The 22,247-nt window shown below is 37.1% G+C and overlaps 1 protein-coding gene across 1 annotated transcript in view; it reads left to right on the top strand.

Annotated features, from left to right (window-relative positions):
- Window positions 1-21,889, top strand: part of LOC124805383 (casein kinase I-like) — a 321,183-nt gene extending 299,294 nt beyond the window's left edge. Inside the window, 4 exon segments of the mRNA XM_047265945.1 lie at window positions 13,869-13,896; window positions 13,899-13,969; window positions 17,621-17,727; window positions 20,208-21,889. Coding sequence (XP_047121901.1) covers window positions 13,869-13,896; window positions 13,899-13,969; window positions 17,621-17,727; window positions 20,208-20,259 — 258 coding nt within the window. The 3' untranslated portion in view covers window positions 20,260-21,889.
- Window positions 21,890-22,247: the final 358 nt, after the last annotated feature.

Here is a 22,247-nt window from a genome sequence, read left to right as displayed (position 1 = left end):
AGGCCATCAAAACCAGTAAAAACAGTAACTAGCTGTAGAAAATTTGGAATTTAACCTGCAGAATTGTGAGGGGGTTCCACATTCAGCCCTGTTTTTTCCATAGTTTAACTCTTAAATACCATGCATGTTTTTGTATTTAAGAGGTGTTATCTTGTCTATTAGGAACTGTGTAGATTTCCGCAGTCTGTAGCACAGTTATCACTTCCTTTGCAATACAGTAAGACTACAGCCTCATTTGGCAACACATCAGGATATTCAGCTTTCTGTGTCTGCTGTGACAGGTGTGAAGGTGGTTTGATAAGTCTGGTAAAAAAAAAAAAAAAAAAAAAAAAAAGGAAAAGTAGGTGTTGCATAAACAACTTACCTTACTTCTCGACATGTCTCGGGTGGGATATATACATGGTCCAGTAATCTTCCAGCTTATTCTTCCCATCAGAAATATACATTCTGTCATTCTCTGCAAAGTACTTTTTGACTGCAGCTATCACTTCTTCTTTTGATGAAAATTTCTCCCTACAAGCCAAAGTTTCAGGTTAGGGTAAAGGAAGAAGAGACTTGGGGCTAAGACTGGTGAATAGGGTGCATGAGGAACCAATTCAAAACCCAGTTCATATATTTATACCATTGTTATCACTGATGGGTAGGATGGTGCATTATCTTGGTGAAAGAGTGCTTTTTTGCGTGCCAGTCTTGCTATTTTTTTCAGCAAACAACACCTTTCAGACGATCCAACAATGAAACACGTAATAGGATCCAGTTATGGTTCTCTCTTTTTCCAAGTAATCTATGAGGATTATTCCCTGAGAATCCCAAAAAATTGTTGGCATCACCCTTACTAGTTGACAAAGTGGTGTTTCCTTCTTTGGTACACTTTCAACAGCCTTTGCACATTCTTTTGACTGCTGGTTTGACTCTGGTGTGTAATGATGGACTAGTTTTCAACAGCAGTCACAAATCGGCACAAAAATCTTGCAAATTCCGATTAAACACCACCAGACATTGTGTTGAAATGTTGTGCCAGATGCGCTCTTGCTGCACCCACATCACAAATAGTTTCTTCATTGCCAATTCTCTGAGCAGGATATTATGCACTCACTCAGTTGATATGCCTACATTCCCAGCAATCTTAATCAGCAGGATCCAAATAAGCAGACATGAGTGATTTGCTAGTTATCAGGAGCTCGAATGTTTAGGTATATTATGGAGCTCCTTAGGAATATAGCATCCAGGCCTGCAAAGAAGTCCAATATGCACTCTGTATGCTGGCAGGTGGGGGGACGAGGCCTCGAGCATACAAGGTTCAGTCGTTTGCAAGTTGTGTCTCCATGAGCACTGATGGCATCTGTCACTTGAGTTCTGAGGCCATCCTCAGTTCATATAGGCAGTTAGCAGTTGCAAGGCGCAAGCAGAGCTCACAGTTTACGGCATTGTTCCCCTAATTGATCAAGAGTCCTTTGTTTGGAGCCCAGTGGAAGACCTCAGTCAAAAATTCTGTCAATTCTTTGACAGTCTTGACCGCAGATTTCTGGACCTGCATTATAGGGTGAAGAGTTACAGGTCTCACCTTGATAGGTCAACTGTGTACTGCACGGAGGCAAGCAGCTATTTGGGTAGCAGGGTATGTGTGGAGTGCACATATTTGTTTTTTTTTAAGACTAGGTGATAGTTTGAGATCCACTAATGAACCAAAATGCAGAGTGTGAAATCAGATGGGATCCAAAATAAAAAGACTTTTGACTGTCAAAATTTTAACATGAAATCGTTGAAGTATTTGTAACAAAGTTCCCGAATTTACTGCCCTCCGGGAAAGTTGTCACACTCAGATTGTTCTCGAAACCCAAACTACAGAGCTCTGAGATATTTAGTGAGGCAATGGAATGTATATTAAAAAGACAGATTAGACATTATATTAGGAGAGTGTTCATTGCAGTTAACAAAAATATCAAGGTCAAAACTGAGTTGGACTATAAATTTATGTGGATGGCATGTAACAGTTCTAGGTGAATTAAAGTTATTTACTGGGTGTGTTTACAAGCTACCCAAAAACACAGTGAGAATGATTCAAAGAAAGCCTATGCCAAGTAGCACGGAAATACCCAGATCATGCAATATTAATTGAAGGAAACTTCAGCTTACTAAGTATAGATTGGGACTCCTATGGATTCATTGCTTGTGGTATGGACAAGCAGTCTTGTGAAGTACTTTTGAACACAGTTACCGAAAACTTCCTTGGACAGCTTGTTCCACAGCCCACATGCAGTAGAAATACTTTAGACATTGTAGCTTCAAAGAGACCTAAACTTATCGTTTGTGTATAAATGCAGGGATTAAGTGATCACGGTGTTGTCATGGCAATGATGGTTACAAAAGTTCATAAATCCATCAGGAAGGCTACAAGCGTATTTTTACTACAAAGAGCAGTGGTTAGCACCCACTTAGAAAATAAATGGACATTGTTTAGTTCCAATATGATGTAGAGAGAGGGGTTATGGGAAAAGTTTAAACAGATTGTAAATCACACACTGGAGAAATGTGTGTTGAGTAAGTGGATTTTCGCACCCCTGAAGAAGGATGTGTCAAGTAAGTGGATTGAGGACAGGAAAGACCCTGTTGCCTCATAACAAAATTTGGAGATTGCTGAGAAAAAAGAGACTATTGTGCTGTTTGTGTGTGTGTGTGGGGGGGGGGGGGGGGGGGGAGTGCAAATGACATCCAACTGAAGTTGGTAAAAATTTGTGTGCCTGTAGAAAGATGGATTTGTGAAGCATACAGTAACTACCATCATCATAAAGATGTTGTTGAGAACCTGAGAAAATTCTGGTTCTATGTAAAATCCCTAAGTGAGTCAAATGTTTCTATCCAATCACCTGTTGACCTGTCTAATGTGGCAGTAGACGACAGAAAAAGGAAAACCGAAGTTTAAACTGTGAAGTTTAAGAAATCATCCATGCGGAAGGATCATACAAATGTACTGTTGTTTTCACTTTGTACAGACTTCCTTATGGAGAAGATAGTAATAGGGATCTCTGGCATGGAGAAGCAACTGAAAGAGTTGAAAACATATGTCACCAGGTCTGGATGGAATCCCAGTTCCATTGTACAGACAGTACTCTATGGCATTGGCCCCTTACTTAGCTTGCATTTATTGCAAAATCTCTTATCACTGGGTGAAAGTGTGGGTGACTTATGTATGTAAGAATTATAAAAGAATGGACACACAAAATTGCAGAGCACTCAGTTTGCTGCAGAATTCTTGAACATTTTCTCAGTTTGAATTTAATAAATTTCCTTGAGGTGGAAGAACACTGTGCACAAATGAGCACTTATTTAGAAAGCATTGCTCATGCAAAACTCAGCTTGTTATTTTCTCACGTGATACCTGTTAACTGTGGCTGAAGGACTGCAGGTAGATTCCATATACCTAGATTTCTGGAAAGTGTTTGATGTGGTGCCCCACTGCAAACTGTTAACAAAATATGAGTATACCGAATAGGTTCCTGTAATAGAACCTATTCTGGTGTCCTTGACAGTGAGTGTTTATCAGGGACAAGGTTACTGTGAGGAGAGCACCAGGAAGTATGAGAGGGCCACTTGGTCTCTGTATATGAAAAGTGTGAACAGCAGTCTGCAGCTGTTTGCTGATGATGCTGTGGTGTCCAGAAAGGTGGTGTTATTGAGTATTCATTGGATGATACAAGATAAAATAGATAAAATTTCTAATTCGTGTAATGAATGATAACTTGTTCTAAATGTAGAATAATGTAGTTTAATGCAGGTAAGTGGGGAAAAACAATCCGCTAATGTTGGAGTACAGCATTATTAGTGTTTTGCTTGACACAACAACGCCAATTAAAATCTAGGCATAACAATGCAAAGCAGTACTAAATGGAGCAAACATTTAAGGACAATAGTAGGGAAAAACAAATGGTAGACTTCAGTTTATTGGGAGAACTTTTGGAAATTGTGGTTATGAGACCTTGTATAGAACACAAATGTGACCACTTCTTAAGTTATGCTAGTGTGTTTGGTATTCCCATCAGGTCAGATTAAAGGAAGATCAAAGCAATTCAGAGCCGTGCAGTTGGATTTGTTACCGGTAGGTTTGATTAACATGCAAGTGTTACACAAGTGTGTTGTGAACTGAAGTGAGAATCGCTGGAGGGAAGAAGGCATTCTTTTCATGGAATACTACTGAGAAAATTAATGACCTGTCATTTCAAGCTGAATGCAGAATGATTCTGCTCTTGCCAGTGTACCTTTCCTGTAAGGACCGCATGGATAAGATTACAGAAATTAGGCCTTATATGGGACCATATAGACAGTTGTTCTTCCCTCGCTCTATTTGTAAGTGGAACAGAAAAAGAAATGACTAGTAGTCCTAGGTACCTTCTGCCACACGCAATATGGTGGCTTGCATGTAATGTATGTAGACGTGGAGTCTTTTAATGAAACAAAGTCTCTACCATTACAACATCCACATGCTTTACTGCATCGCCTGTTTCATCGATGCTTGGAGCCTCGTCAAGTGTGGTTGGCTGCGTGGCAGCAACACTGTCCCTTGCCAGTCAGTCACAAAGTTAATTTATTTGATGAAAGTAGAAAATATTTTCATTATGTGAAATAATCTTATACTGTATAATTTATTTTCTGATAATGCTCCACAGAATATCCATGAGTCCAAGTAAGAAACTTGTGTGTCTGTGAGTTAATTTTGCATTAAATAATTAGATACAAATATTTAAATCACTGTAAACTGTGTTAATTAAGAAATCTAATAATTGCCAAATTATAGTAAGCATACTACTTAGATGTAGGATGTCCTTTCCTTGTAACCTTTTTTAGATCATGAATTCAGCTGGTAGAGTATCAATGCGTAAGTAAGGTGTTGAAGTCGTGAAGGAATAATCTGTTTCGCCAAAATATAAGGGGTATTAGAGATGTTGATTCTGACATTATTGGTGTATCGGAGCACCACGTACACAGTGTAACAGTTGAGGGCTCCCTACTAGGACACAGATTAGCTGGCTATTTGTCAACGAGTTCTTTGTGGAGTGGGGGAGTGGCCGTGTATATGAAAAATGGCTTTCAATTTGAATCTGTTGAAGTATCAAAGCACTGCACTAAACAGGTCATTGGATGTTGTGCAGAAGCATTGAATTTAGTGCAACTAAACTTTTATTTATAGTTTTCTGTAGGTATCCTAACTTGGATTTCAGGACATTCTGTTTAAGTGGTGAGAGTGTTCTTGGTTCACTATCTAGAAAGTACTAAAACTTAGTTGTTGTATGTAGTGACTTAAACATTAATTTTATAAGTGATCCTATAAGGAAATAATTACAAATTATTATAGTGTTAATCCAGTGGTAACAAAATTTTAAAAACCTCATTAAAGAACAAGAGTGGCAGGATACTTACATCAATAGGAAGGAATAATGCACATATACAAATGGCAGTAGTATCTTGTACACACTGTATAAGAGGGCAGGGCTTTGGTGGAGCTGTCATTCATACTCATGTGATTCATGTGAAAAGATTTCCTGCGTGATTATGGCCTGAGGTGTCTTGTGAATCTGGTAGGGTATCTAGGAGCATGCTAAAGCACTATATGTTATCCCTATATGTAGCTGCAGAAGTAATTTTTCCATTAAGGAATTGTCAGTTTCCTGAACGATTAAAGTACTTGATAATGAAACAGCTTTATAAAGGAGAAGAAAGGAATAATGCACACAATTTTAGTGCTATTTCTATGCCATCAGTGTTCCTAAAAGTTAGTGAAAACACTGTATGTGTTAGGGTAACTAATTGTTTAAATTCAGATATTTTGCTGCAAAACATGTAGTTTGATTTTAGAAATAGTTTAACAACTGAAAATGCTATATTTTCATTTCTCTGTGAGGAAGTGGCTGGATTAAACAAAAAGTTCTTAAAATTAGGAGATGTTTTTGATTTAACTAAGGCGATTGTGGTGATCACAAAGTACTTCTGCAAAATTGGACCCTTACGGAATATGAGGAGTTGCTCACAGTTGATTCTTCTCATTTTTTAAGAATAGACAGCAAAAGGTAATTCTCCATAGTAATGAGAATAGCTGTGAGTTGGCATCTGCTTGGAGCGTGGTTGAGTGGCGGGTACTTCAGATGTCAGTTGTGGCACTGCTGCTGTGTGATAGATATATACAGGGTGTCCCACTTATCTTGACCACCCTAAATAACTGTTTGTCCAAATGCAGATTACAAAATCTTTCAAGCAGATGTTCTTTAGCTGTCAGGGGGACATCAGTCAGCATGATTGCCTTCATTGTAGCTTTGTTTTATTCAGAAATATGAACTTTTTATGACTTTTTTTAAATGGCACCCTGTATTTTTTATTTGATAATGCATTTCCTCTCCTAAAGACTTATTCAAAAATGTATCACAGTGTACCATTCACTGAGACACAACATTATTAATTACATTACATAACACAACATTGACGTTGACACTCCCAGTGCTTAGTGCAGGTACTCGGGGGTAATGGAACACATCCACGTTCTGAAGTTGGCAGAGGACAAATTTAAACATAAGTAGAATGCACACCCATCATTCTGTCAACCATCGCCACTTGAAGAGTTGTGTGAGTTGAATGTACACCAATGAAGAGAAGGTAGGAATGCTACTCATCTGTGGGGAATTTAAGTTAGCAGAACAGTAATTGCAATACTGTTCTGTTATGTACAGGTACATTTAGTACAGTAGTTTTAGTCTTTTCAAATACTGTTGTGTAGAGTAGGCATACAGTAAAGGCTGTCCTTCCTACAAACTGCATCGACATAACATTTCTTTTATTGTTGTTGTTGAAGATAGGCGAAATGCTTTTCAGACAGTGGAACTGTATAGAGAGCGATATCCTTGCAAGAACTCTTCTTTCCTGACAGATGTTTTCTCGTCTTGTTGTGACGCTTCAGGAAATTGGAAGTTTCAACCCATGACAACACAATCGTCGTAGCACTTGCACAGATGAAGCTGCCAAAGTTACTGTTCTCGCTTCCATTGCTATGAATCCACATGTGAACACACGACAGCTTGATCACGAGATTGGCATTCCTAAAACCAGTGTACATCATATTTTTACACGTCATCGGTTCCATCCTTACCATGTTGACAGCCATCAAGAATTGCATGGGAATGATTTCCAACATCATGTACAGTTCTGTCGGTGGGCACAGCAGCAAATCCTCGCAAACCCAAACTTCTTCTCCAATGTTCTATTTATCGATGAATGTTCCTTCTCAAACGAACGACAGGTAAATACAAGGAACATGCGTTATTGGTCCAGCGACAACCCATGATGGCTTAGACAGGTGGAACATCAGCATCAATGGAGAGTTATCGCCTGGCGTGGGATGCTTGGTACTACAATTATTGGCCCTTATTTCATCAATGGTAGTCTAAATGGCACAGCATATGGCAACTTCCTCAGACCAATTCTTCCTCCTCTTCTGGATGAAGTGCTGCTAAGGACCAGAATGCTTATGTGGCACCAAAACAATGGATGTCCAGCACATAATGCCTTGCTTGCACGTCATGTTCTGAACTGAAGGTATCCTGCCAGATGGATTGGTCGAGAAGGAACAGGTACTTTGCCTGCTAGGTCTCCTGATTTAAATCCTCTGGACTTTTTTCTTTGGGGGTGCATTAAAGATGTTGCCTATCGCGATACTCCAACAACTCCAGAGGACATACAGAAACGTAATGTGTTTGCTTGTAATTCTCTTGAGCAGGCAACACTGGAAGCAGTAAATAATTCTTTCATTCAATGAGTGCACCAGTGTATCAGTGTCCAGGGTCACCACTTTGAGTACCTTTGAATGTTCTACTCCTGGGCAATGGTACAGGAGAGTCAAAGTCAATTATGTGTTCTGTTTTTACTTGGTTTTAATTTGTTTTCCGACAACTTGAGCAAGTGGACGAGTTTGTGATCCCGGGCTCAATGTCAGTGTTGTGTTATGTAGTTAATAATGTTGTGTTTCAGTAATGGTACATTGTGATACATTTTTGAATAGGTCTTTAGGAGAGGAAATGAATTGCCGAATAAAAAATACAGGGTGCCATTTAAAAAAGTCATAAAGTTCATATCTTTGTAAAAAAAAAAAAAAAAAAAAAAAAAGAGAGAGAAAAGAAACAGCTACAACGAAGACAATCATACTGATTGATGTCCCCCTGATGGCTAAAGAACATTTGCTTGAAATATTTTTTAGTTTGCATCTGAACAAACAGTTATTTAGGGTTGTGAAGATAAATGGGACACCCTGTATATGACATGATTCTAAAATATTTCTGTTTACTGATGATGGCACTAACTTGGTAGTGAAGGATGTTGACTGCGACACGGGCAGTGTATAAAGTAGAGCACTTAAAGACATAAATTCATGGCTTATGGTAAATGAATCTATGCTAAATCACAGTAGGACCCAGTTTTTACAGTTCCTAACACCCATTCAACTAGAATAGACATTTTGATTTGAACTGGCTTACAGTGGTGAACAGTGCCCCCCCCCCCCCCCCCCCCCTCTCTCTCTCTCTCTCTCTCTCTCTCTCTCTCTCTCTCTCTCTCTCTCTCTCCCTCTCAACAAAATCTACCCTTCACACACCACTCCATTCACCCAATTCACTGGGTATATTTCTTCTCTACAGCAGTAGCGAAGCAGGAAGTTTGTCACCAATTGACAATTGACATCAATTAAAGATGAAAAATACTGCCTCTTCAAATTTTTGTTTCTGCCATCCTTTTATTTTTACAGAATCATATTTATTTCAATTTTCTACTTTCAAATTAGAATGATCTTTTTGGGAATTGTTAAGAAATGAAAGTTTCTTTTGATTTGGACAATGGGTTAAACAAAACAATGTCTATTCTAGTTGAATGGGTGTTAGGAACTGTAAAAACTGGGTCCTACTGTGATTTAGCATAGATTTATTTACCATAAGCCATGAATTTATGTCTTTAAGTGCTCTACTTTATACACTGCCCGTGTCGCAGTCAACATCCTTCACTACCAAGTTAGTGCCATCATCAGTAAACAGAAATATTTTAGAATCATGTCATATACAGGGCGTCCCATTTATCTTCACAACCCTAAATAACTGTTTGTTCAGATGCAAACTACAAAATATTTCAAGCAATTAGGTTAGTGGGTCTGAACTAGCCAAATTCGTAGGAGTTCAGGTGGATGGCAACTGCTGTATTTGCCACTAGAATGATTTTGCATTCACTTATCACATAGGCATTAGATTATGGGGTAACTTCAGATTCACGAAAGGTATTTTTGGCTCGGAAACAGGCAATTCGAGGAATAGGTGGTGTAAGTTCATGACACTCTTGTTGGCCCCTCTTCAGGAGTGTGGAGTGTTTTGTTACTGGCCTCTTGATAATATTTTCTTGAATGTCATTTATTGTTAACAATATGAGCTGATTCCCAAGAATTAGCAGCTTTCACTTAGTTACCAGTAATACTGGACATTAATCCAGTCAGCATTTGATTTGCGTCTCCTGGACTCTTCTTCAGAAGGGCGTAGACTATTCTGCTGCATCCATTTTCAATAAACTACCGCATGAATTAAAAAATCATAGCAGTAATCTTAGTACTTTCAATTCTAAAATGAAGAATTTCCCGGTGTCTCATTCTTTCTACTTTATTGAGGAGTTCCTAGAAAAAATTTAAGCAGCTTGCTGTGTTACACTGTTGATGGTGGTAATGTATACTCAGCAGCTTATCATGTGCATTCAGATTTGTGTAAATGTTATTTTACTTATAATAAACTTTTCTGGTGCTAATTTCATGTAATGACTCATTCTCTGATGATGGAGACTTGGTTCCTACAGAACTAGACATATTAAAAATAATAATTATTTAAATAACTTTACATATTTCCAAACCACATCTTAGTTTTATGTATCAGACACGAAAGCAAGTCAAATGTAATAATTTGTAGATCTCTTTTTCTTGTAACTGAAATATCTATATAAGGTAAAGCTCCAAACCAACATCACCCATCAACAGATCCGAGGGAGGGAATCGTTCACTAATGACAAATATATAAACACATTGTTCTGCAGATAAAAATGCACGTACACACACACACACCACACACACACACACACACACACACACACACACACACCACAATTTCTGTGTTTGTAAAATCATCAAGAGTATAGAGTATTTTTGATACATAAAGTAATGAAGTTGATTCTGAGCAATGTGTAAACGTCTGCAATATAAGAACTAATATTTTTAAAGGTATTCAGCTCATAACTTTACTTGTCTATATTGTCACACTGTCCACACTGTCTAACAGAAATAAGTCACCCTCTCCCTCCCTCTCTTTTTTGTTGTTTCTTGTGGAGATTATATGTTTTGACAGAGGCAAATATTTGTATTGTTTACACAAAAGACATCTCACCCCCCTGCCAACCCCTATTGTTCTCGTACTGTTTCAGATAAGATAAACGAGTAATAATTGTCAAATCATTTGTTTATTTTTGTCTCCTTTTCGTGTTACTGCTACACATGTCTCCTTTTGAAGGTTTGTGTTAAATGGCAAATACTGTCAGTTGGAAGGGAGAAGTTTCCGTGGCCAGTTGCGGAATAAAATAAAACATTATAATATTTCCAATAGTTTTTTACTCATTAATTCTAATTAATTGTTTTGTTTAATCCATTGTCCAAATCAAAAGAGACTTTCATTTCTTAACAATTCCCAAAAAGATCATTCTAATTTGAAAGTAGAAAATTGAAATAAATATGATTCTGTAGAAATAAAAGGATGGCAGAAACAAAAATTTGAAGAGGTAGTATTTTTCATCTTTAATTGATGTCAATTGTCAATTGGTGACCAAACTTCCTGCTTCGCTACTGCTGTAGAGAAGAAATATACCCAGTGAATTGTGTGAATGGAGTGGTGTGTGAAGGGTAGATTTTGTTGAGAGAGAGAGAGAGAGAGAGGGGGGGGGGGGGCACTGTTCACCACTGTAAGCCAGTTCAAATGAATATAGGTTGCAGTTGTTACATGGATATGAAGAGGCTTGCGCAGGATGAATTAGTATGGAGAATGATACAAAACCAGTCTTCGGACTGAAGATACAGGTCAGAAGGAACGAAATTGTGCTAGATATTATATATGAATTATTCAGAATAGAACAGAATCAGTTGACTTGTTATTAACCTTAAAAATGCGCTTGATCTTCATGTTGTGCCCCCTCTGCCCCTCACTTTCTTTTCTGCTTCTGTTGATGGATCAATTCTATGTAGGAAAGTTGTCTAAATAATTAGTTAGTGGCAGGCATTTTGCTTTTAGTTGTAATGAAAATAGTTGAGGTACGGGGAAATATAGATCATGCTCATATGTAAGGTGGTTGTCAGAATTCACTAGACAGTACAACCAACTTTCGTAGTAATTCTTTGTATTATTATTATTGTTGTTGATGATTCCATATCCTAATAGGAAACAGAACTCTATCAGGACTTTGAACTCTTGAATTGCTTTCTTTGTGTGTGTGAAAGCAGTTGTCTGAAAAGTAGCTGATCAGATAAAAATGGAAGAATTTCGCAGTTTATTGCAATGTATGCTTCACATTCCACAGTTAACCGGAGCACAAATGTGGTGTTACTAGGATTTGAAACTGACAATGAATTTTGAACTCGCTTGCAGTCACAGGTGTGGTGCTCATGCTGTGATTAGTAAAGAATGCTACATTCTGAACTGCATTGTTATGAGTTACAAAAGTTTTGTAACTCTACACACAAGAAAATGAAAAAATTGGTGGACTCTGGAAACATCTGTTATGCAAAACCCAACATGGACACTTATTATTTTTTAAATAGTACTATATAAGTAGGCATTAAAGAAAGTATGTTTGTGTGTGATATCTATGGAGAACTAAATTTTGGATTGAAATCTTTGACAGGTTAAATGGAGTAACATTATTGTAGATGCACCGTCTTCCAAATGTGCAAAAATTTTGATTTTTCTTTAGGGAAGTGTAACAGAGCCACTACTGTTGTTTGCAGTCTGACTTTCCTCAATTTCAAGAAAGTGTCATCAAATAAAAATTGTTATTTTCTAACCAGATTGTGGCAGTTTATCAGCATGGTAAAAACACTTGACAACTAGTTCGTAGTTTGTCTAGATAGAGAAATGTCAAACATAGATATTTTCATATTGTTTGTTTTGTATTTTTATATTATGTCACTATTCTTACATGTTTCATTGAGCATATAGTGCACATTTCTTAACATTCATTATCTTTTAACACACTCTAAACTAGCTAAAATAAAATAATGCATTAAATAAAAACAACAAAAAAGAAATTACTCTACTGAGAATCTCTTTACAATATTTGTGAGTCTGGTTACCTTTTATTAGTAAATGCCTTAAACATGCACAGCCAAGGTCTATTCTTTAAGTTTCATAATCCTGTGACAGTTGTTTTATTATTTAAAAAAATGTGTGTGTGTGTGTGTGTGTGTGTGTGTGTGTGTGTGTGTCGTGTGTGTGTGTGTGTAGAGGGGGGGGGGGGGGGGGGGGGAGAGAGAGAGAGAGAGAGAGAGAGGATCGCATATCATTTATCCTGTTATGTGGGTTTACATAGTCTACTCAGACATTGGATATCTCCCAGTTCATCAGCACTGCACCTTTATTTTGTTTGTATATAATATGAGTGAAGGTAAAAACTCACTGAATAGAACAGTATTGGCGTTGAGTCATCAGAAGAGTCATAAACGAAACTGAGAATTTCACTAGCGTCAGACTATTTCTTTTGTGAGCTAGAGTAAACGAGTGTGCGTGACCATGCTTGTACTCTAGCTGGAAAAAGGAATTGTCTGAAAGCTAGCAAAGTACTCAGTTTTGTTCATGTGTCTTCAGGGAAATTAAATGCTCAACTGTTCAATGAGTTGTTACCATTACTCCTTAAATTACCTATATTCCACCAACACTTGCCATTAGCTTATCTGTTTTGTTTAATGTTCAATATTTTGGTGGTCTTCTGATAATGTTTTTATCGTAAAAGATAAGTTTTATTAAATCAGTAAGCGTACACTTGCTCTCTCTCTACTTAGTGACCATAGAAAATTTTCTTATGAATACATAAAACTATAATAGAAATGATTGTGGAACTATTATTCACACTTTTTTGTGATTTATTAACTTTTTTCCCATCGGCCTGAGAAGGATGGAGATTATGATGAATATGAGGACGATGACAGTGTTTTTAATATTTGAGGTCAGGAAACAGAATGCTTTCTCATTGAATAAGAGCCATCTCCCTGTAGATGCTACTTCTCCCATTCACATTATACTGGTCTGACAATACTTCACACCCAATTTGAGAAAATATCTTGGCACTGTCATTGGAGTACTGCATCCATTTTTTCTTACATTGTGTGTACCTGTTAACATGTTATATCAATACCTGTAAAATTTGCAGAGTTTGCCTTGTAATTCCCTTTCCTGCTAGTGTTAAAACTGCAGTGGAACTTAAATAACATATTGTGAATGTTATCTGTTGATGCTATGAGTATTTTTTTAAATTTGTGAGCATACTATTGTAGCAAACATATCATATTAAATTGTTAATGGAAAGTAGCATTCTGTGTGACTTGTGCCTCGCTGTAGAAAAATTGTCATGTAGTTGCCATTTGTTGACAGCCTACAACCTTCTCCTATGCCCACCCTTTATAAGCATTCTAGAAATACATATGAATAAGATATATTAAACTCTTGTAGATTTATTTGTGTCCGCATTGAGTATATGACATCGTAAGTTGTTATTGATGACTTGTGGTATTGATACATGAAATCAGATATAAACTACTTCCATTTATGTAGGGTGGAGGAAAAGGTGTACCTGCGTGGCCGATGTGCCAAAGCAGCAAAGTAATGCAATGGGTAACCTTACTCCAGCAGACAGGCATGGGGGATCAGTACAGGTGAGTGCATTGTTTTTCACATTTACTTTAATCTGAGCATAGTTCATGAGGGCAATACAGGATTATTATATGTGAAACGTGCTGCAAGCTTCTCCGATTAATAAACGAAATTTTGGTTTAGTGGGAAATGATTTTTGTGATTGACAACACATCGTCTGGTTATAAATGATTACAGCAAACTGTGCTTTGCTTCTTTATTTGTTCCATGAGGGACTAGCATATTGCCCAATTTTCATTTTCTTTGCAGTGTGCAATGTCACCATTATGCCACATACGGAAAATGTCTTCATACAGGTATAACTTTCAAATTATAAGATGCTCCAAACATGTAGCTGCATAACAAGATGCAACATTGAGAAATTCCATTCAACAGAAATTTTCAGGAAGTGTGAGCAGCCGTAACAGGAAAATGTTATTCATTATAGTTGGGGGTATTATTTCAGTGAGAAAAAATACTACAGACAAAAATAAAATAAAAAATTATTTAGATGTAACTGATTTTAGGCTCTGGCTTATCTCCTGATAGCACATTTAATATCTATTAATCTATGATAAGTGTGTAATGAATATACTGAGAAGCAAAACTTCAAATGTGCTAACTTAGAAGCAGCATATTAGTAGTTCATGGGTTCCTGTTCATGTATTGCTTTTGTTACATAGTTTCTGCAGTTAGCGGTATTTGTTTATTTTTCTCATACATATAACATGGAACTCGTGCAGTGGTAAAGACACTGGACCTGTAGGGTTCTAATTCTTGTTCATTTTGCCAGATTTTGGTTTCTGTGGTTTCCCTTAAATAAGTTAGAAATTTAATTCCAGTGCTTTTTCTTAAAAATGACTTAGCTTATTTTCTTTCTTGGTGATTCTCAAATCCAAGAATGTGCATTCTTGGTAATGATGGCATCATCAATATGATGTTAAACCCTAAACTTCATGTTTCTCATATATATATATATATATATATATATATATACAAAGATGAGGTGACTTACCGAACAAAAACGCTGGCAGGTCGATAGACACACAAACAAACACAAACATACACACAAAATTCAAGCTTTCGCAACAAATTGTTGCCTCATCAGGAAAGAGGGAAGGAGAGGGGAAGACGAAAGGAAGTGGGTTTATATATATGTATATAAGTACTGGAAACCAATATCACTGGGAACCAAAAAAGATGACCTACAAATCCCCTACTTAGCCTACACAGACGATCTTGCAATAATGGCAGATTCTAGTGAAATGGCAGTCAAACAGATAGAAACCTTAAAAGAGTGTGCAGGAAAAGTTGGCCTACAAATATCTTTTGAGAAAACGGTGTTTACAACAACAAATCTAGAAATTTCTAAGTTACAAACCAAATATGGAGAAATTAAGAGCGTACCATACTTTAAATATTTAGGAGAGAGAATTTCTGAAAAATACTCACAACAAGAAAGAATATTAAAAGCTCGTAGGGGTCTAGGGCTGGTCCAAAACATTTACAATAAAAAATGTCTATCTATAAATACAAAAATTAAACATTATAAGTCGGTAATTAAACCAATAATGCTATATGCCAGCGAAACCTTGACACTTAAAAGGAAAACAGATATGGAAAACCTGAAGAAAGAGGAAAGGAAAATCATTAGGAAAATTCTGGGACCAAGATGGACCAAAGAGGGGTATAGATTACAGAAAAATTCTAAAATTGAAGAATATTCTAACATAGAGATAGACATGAGGAAGAGGCGTCTAAAATTCTATGGCCACATAATGAGACTTCCCGATCACAGACTTACAAAAAAAATAGTAAGATACGTAGCATCCCTTGTTAATGGAGGAGAATGGATCAAAAATGTAAAGAAAGATCTGGAATTAGCCAACATTACTACTGAAGACATGAACAAAAGAAACAATTTCAAACTTAAAGTTGACAAATGGGAGGTCAAACCAGAGACAAAAGCGCCGAGAACTGGAACAAAATGGAGCGAAGAAAGAAAAGCTGAATTCTCGCAAAGAATGAAGACCTGGTGGGCAAACAAGAAGAATAAGAAGCCCCAGAAGTGAACCATCTTTACTTAGCGTCTTCCATGTTGGGAGCTTTACGACTAATAATAATAATAATATATATATATATATATATATATATATATATATATATATATATATATATAGTTGAACTCTGCAATTACACTGTCCAGGCACATTAATGTGATCAGCTGTCAGCAATCTGAATACCCACCTTTTGCACCATGGTCCATTGCAAGACGTGCTGGAAGAGTATCAGTGAGGTTCTGGAAAGTACCAACAGGAATGTGGAGGCATGCTAACTCCAGTGCTGTGGCCACCTGGGCTAGGTTTCTCGGTTGAAGATCCGTGGTGCAAAGAGCCCATCGAGATGTTCTATGATCTCCAGCTTCCCAATTGGGTTTAAATCAGGAGATTTTAATGGCCAGGGGAAAACTCCTCCTGGTCCTCTTCGAACCACACTCATACACTACGAACCATGCGACACATTGCATTGGCCTGCTGGTATATGCCATCATGCCGAGGAAAATAAAACTGCATGTGAATATGGACATGGGCCACAAGGATAGTTGCATACTTGTGTTGATCTATTGTGGCTTTCAGAATGATGAGATCACCCAGTGAATGCCACGAGAACATTCCCCAGACCATAATGCTCCTTCCTCGAGCCTGGACACTGCCAATGATTTTTGCAGAGGGGTTTACTTTCGGATGTTTCACACCATACATGTCATGCCAGTAACAATCTATCATCTGAAAAGGCCATTTGTCACCACCCAGTGGACACACTGCTGCATTATTGGCGTGCAAATTCCAGCCTTTGTCACAGATTAAGAGCAGTCAACATGTGCGCATAAACCATGCACCTGCTGCAGAGGCCCTTATGCAACAACATTCACTGAATGGTCATTGAGGAGACATTGTTGGTAACCCCTGGGTTCATCTGGTTGTTCAGGTGCTCAACACCTGCATGTCTGTTCACCCGCACGCGTCTCTGCAGCCGTCGTTCACTCCTATCATCTGTGGCCTGTGGTGATCACAATTGCCTCAGTGCTGGTTTTGGATAGCACCATTTACCAAGCATACTATATTTTAACCAAGGTGGCATGTGAACACTTCACAGACTGAGCCATTTTGGAAATGCTTCCACCCTTGGCCCAGTAGCAAATGATCATATCCCTATTGGACATCAGATGAATCACTCTATTCCCACTTTTCGACAACTACTGCACTGTTTTCTGCGCCCCCGACACGCTTCGCAGCTGGTGCTGCCACTTGTCATCTGCCAGTGATTATTGCACGTTGACGTCGAATACAGGTGCTGATCCAGTAATGTGAATTGACTATGTATGTTGAAATGAAACACTGAAAGATTCTTTATTTTTTTTAAATTAGATTATGACTGACTATTGACGTTAATCGTACAGTATGTTTCCTGTGTGCCTTCTGTTTCACTCTAAAACTGTCTTCTTCTTCTTCTTCTTTCTATGGTGGCTTCTTTTCAGTACTGATGTTGCTAAAATATTTTAAGCCCTTGCATCTGTAAATTTCAGGAGAATTCTGAGATGTTTTTCAGTTCAAATAATCAGACAAATTCTAATACAGATATGTAATAATTTTTGAAAAATTTATTATTAACAGGTTGTGAGTTCAACCAATGGTGAGCTGGCCAATGATGATCCGACAGCTGGTCATTCCAATACACCTATCACTGCGCAAGCGGAAGTTGAAATAGTTGATGAAACAAAGTAAGTATTGTATGAATGTTCACCTCTGTCTGAAAACTGAATTTAACAAGCTAGATGTTGAAACAGAGTATAGGTATCAGTTCAGCATTGATGATAATGATTATATAATGTATATTTTTTTAAAGAGGTGAGAGTTCCAGCAGCAGTTCGTATTAAATTGAACTATAATTGAACTATGAAGTATTGAAAAAAAATACAAATTTTCACTCTTGTAATAGGGTCATAGCCAGTTCATCTTACTGCTCAGTCTTCTATACCTTTCTTTGCTATGAACTTGGTAAATGTTAACTGTACCATGACTAAAATAACTTTGTAATTAACAACTTAGGATGGATGATATAGTGTTGCCAGCTGACACACAGCATTATGTGTGTTCATAGTGTCAGAGTTTGGAATGCCGTCATTATTATACAGATTCTTCCATCTTTCACAGGCAACAGAACAAACAGCATAATTTGAGCAAGTATGCACTGCTCTGCCTTGTCACATGAGCTTCCATTCATAATGGACACACATTGACAACACATAACATGCACAGATTTCAAACTCTTATTCTGAACTATTTCTCGTGAATGTCATTTTACAGTGAGAATTATAATTATATTTAAGTTGAGAAGGCATAATTAAAGGCAAAATTAAAATTGTTTCTTGCGTTTTAGAAGTGTCCTTCCACAGAGCTGTCGGATCAACAAAAACTGAACTATTTCTCGTGAATGTCATTTTACAGTGAGAATTATAATTATATTTAAGTTGAGAAGGCATAATTAAAGGCAAAATTAAAATTGTTTCTTGCGTTTTAGAAGTGTCCTTCCACAGAGCTGTCAGATCAACAAAAACACACAAACGTACACAGCTACATTGTCTCGATACTGCAGCTTTTGGCCTGGGGTGAGCTCAGTTGGTTGTGTTGTGCCTGTCAGTATAATGTAGCTGTGCTTATGTGTATTTGTGTGTTTTTCTAAATCTGATAGCTCCTGGAGTTGGTATATGTGAGATAAAAGCTGGAAGGCAGTTACTACTATTGGATAGCAGCTGTTATTGTGACTCCATAACAAGGAAAATACACTAACACAAGTGAGGGAGAAGTGTCATATCATATTTGTCATGTACTATAAACCATGTCAAAAACTGCTGAAAAGGTAGAATTCTTAGTGAAGAAAACAAGTTTTAAATTCTGTGTGTTCGTTAGTTTAGAAACTCTTTTATCAAGAAACTTGAAATTCTGTCATTAATCTTTTTACACCCTCAATACTTATTTTGTGTTGGTGACAATGAAACTTCAGTCACAGCTCAAACACAAAATGCCTAGTGTAGGTAGGTAGATTAGGCAACAGTGAATAGGTGCTCAGCACTTCATGTATAGAGATCATCTGAAAGAGCTGAATGGAACATTCTGGTTGGAAGCCAAAAGTGAAGAGTGTTCCACAAGGCCAGTGTAAATTTCCTATGTACTAAAAGCTGGTGTTATTCTGCAGGGTTCCTTATAAGTTGGAGATGAAGACTAGATAATATTAGCGATACATATGCATTTGTAGATGTTCAAGTGACAAAGTTGATCATTTATTGTGATAAGATAATCTTAAATCCATTTCCAAATAATTGCATCCACCTCACAGTATAATGAGTTCATTATTTTTATTGGAATTGTTCTGACAGTGCAGGAACCATTGTCTTGAAGTAAAAAAGGCAGAGGTTGCATATATATAATTTTTTTTTTTTGGTACTCTCATCGCAGGAAACTTCAGTACATCTTGTGATCACCGAGGAGAGGTGTTCAAGACAGTGCAAATTAAAAACAAATAATGCAGTGGCGATGGCGATGAGTAGTGTCTTGATTATTTTGTCAAGGATAATTTGTCCTCATTTACAGAAATCTCTTTTCTCCAGATGTTTTCCATTATTTTTATTTCTCCTTTTTATTAATGATGATGTACTTGCCACTGGCAATGATTCATCAACTAAAACTAAAGATGGCCCATCTGATCTACCAAACTTTTCTAGATTTTCCAACTCAACAGTGTTAATACTTTCATTAGATCCGTTTGGCTTACTGATGTTTAAACTCTCGCTTTTTAATAAAAAAATACATATACTTCCTTCTCAATTACTTTTCAGTACTTTCAATGGAAGGATTTCTAAGTTAAAAGGGTCTATAATATTTCCAGTAAATCTTTTCATACAAATAACAGGAGATGCCAGCCCAATCATCTGGTTGAATGCTGAAAAAAAAGCAGTATGTCTAATATTCTGCCCCAGTATAGTGCACTGTGTGAACACTGTATAACAGTCCTTTGAAGAGTATTCTAGACATAATTTTGAGAATGTAAAATTAGTGAGTGGGTATTGCAGATGTATCTTAGTGTCCATCCAAATTGCAATGCAGGGCTCACATTTTAGAAAAGTAAATGTTGTTCTTTCACTGTTTGTCACACATATGATGATGAAGAGAGCAAGTACTCAAAGCATTACTTTTATTGCAGATGTTGCTGCTTCTTCAAACGGAAGAAGAAGAAGTCTGGCCGACAGAAGTGACTAGCGGTGGTACAGTGCAGCCCAGAACGTGAGGCAGTGACACTGCTACGTGCCACCTCCCATTCAAACTCACGTGACAGTATGCTGAACGGTAGCTGCCCAGCTGTGCCAGCAGGCTCTGCATGAGCCACTGTGCCCTGGCACTGCTTTGTCACACGTGTGTGTGTGTGTGTGTGTGTGTGTGTGTGTGTGTGTGGGCACTTGCTCACACTCGCACCTTTTTCAGATGCTTGTGTGCAAACATCTAGGTGCAGATGGTTGCGTCCATGCCATTATGTGCACCGATTATGCTGATGGTCCAGCTGACACTGGATTGATGTGAAAGTATTGTTTCCTTTTGTTAGTTAAGTGATGAATCATCCCGGATATATATATATAGTCTTCAACTTAATGTGGAAATCTACCTTAATTTATATTTGTACATTTTTGTTTACTTTGTGCCCTCCATAAATCTTGCATGAAACCTTACATTCTGTAATTGCAGTATCATCTTTATAGTACTGTGGCAACAACTTTATCTCACCATTAGGTAATATTGTTTCCAAAATATTACAGCTGATGCTACTCGTAATGCCTTTGTAAACTATTTTATTCTCATTTTAAAGATTTGAGGCAATTTTGTTGCTGTTGTACTAGTATAATTGCTTCCAAAAAGTGTAACTTCATGAAAAGTGATATGCCGTTTCATTTTTTACCATCTTTTATGTAAAAAAAAAAAATGCTTTCAGTAACAGAAAAATCTGGACCTGAAACTGTTGTTATTGCTAATTGTATGTCACACCTTGCAAATCTGCCACAGAAGCATGTAAAACCCCTATATGTAATGCACAAATTGACCACTTTGATGAATTTTGGTAGTGTTAAATTATTTTTGCAGAATATAATCATTTCAAGATGTTCCTAGGTACCAGAAAATAAAATTTTTGTGAATATGTGTTCACGAAAATATCAGAAATGCATACCAATGTGAATGAAAAACACTGTTTGTCATTGTCAGACACATTTATAACAGTTGTCTAGTTTATGGAAGTACCTCTGATGGTGAAATGAATTCTTGTAAGTGTAAGTTTACTAATTGGTTATTGGTTTTGTGTCAGGAAAGTAGCAAAAATTACAGTTGACTTGAAAGGATATGGCCTTTGTTATCTAAATAACACCAAGAATTAAATTTTCACTCATGGAATTGTAATTTAGCAGCCTGTTCATTGTCTGAAGAAAGAGGAAAAACAGGCTGTAGTAACCAGTTAGAATGTTCGTGAATCATCTGAATTATATTCAGAATTTTATGATTAGTTCAATGTATCTGACCAGTAGCCCATCATCATCCTATCCCAACTTGCTCTCCCAAAGGTATATGCACTGAGTTGTTGTTGTCAAGGCGTAACAATCTTTAGTGTCAGTGATACGGCTACCACTTGTGACTCCATACATTTAAAGAACAGTTTGACTCAATCAGTTATACATGATTATGAGACATTTTTACAGTGAGGTGTCAATAATAACAAGAAGTCTACTTTGCAGTATTTGCAAAGATAAGTGCTGTGACTGGACCACCAAACTCCCATCTTATTTGTGTTTGGCTTATATTTTCAGAATCTTTCCAAAAAGCTGTGTGTTACTTTTCTTTTCAGCCCTCATGTTTTTCATTTCATACTCAACCTCCTGCCCTCCCTTCCTTCCCTCCCCCCCCCCTCCCCCTCTAATTAAAAAATTGTTCTATTTTAATTGTATATAATTTATTTTTATTTTTGAAATGTGAAGAGGACAGATGTATACTTCATATAGATAACTGCATACTTTGTTCCCATTGTTAAATGAATGGGTTGTGATTTGTTTTGTGTAGTTTCTGTATATAATGGTTATTCCATCTGCAACACATACGAGAAAATAATAAAATATTGCGTAATTTTGTTTTAAATTTATTCAATCACTGAACGTAACAGTATCCATTTCAGAGACTGAAGTGATAAGAGTAATAATCAGGTATT

Source organism: Schistocerca piceifrons, chromosome 7 (assembly GCF_021461385.2).
Source record: "Schistocerca piceifrons isolate TAMUIC-IGC-003096 chromosome 7, iqSchPice1.1, whole genome shotgun sequence".
NCBI classification, from domain to species: domain Eukaryota; kingdom Metazoa; phylum Arthropoda; class Insecta; order Orthoptera; family Acrididae; genus Schistocerca; species Schistocerca piceifrons.
The sequence above is the reverse complement of the archived record's forward strand: the minus strand, read 5'-3'. Positions and strand labels throughout refer to the sequence as shown.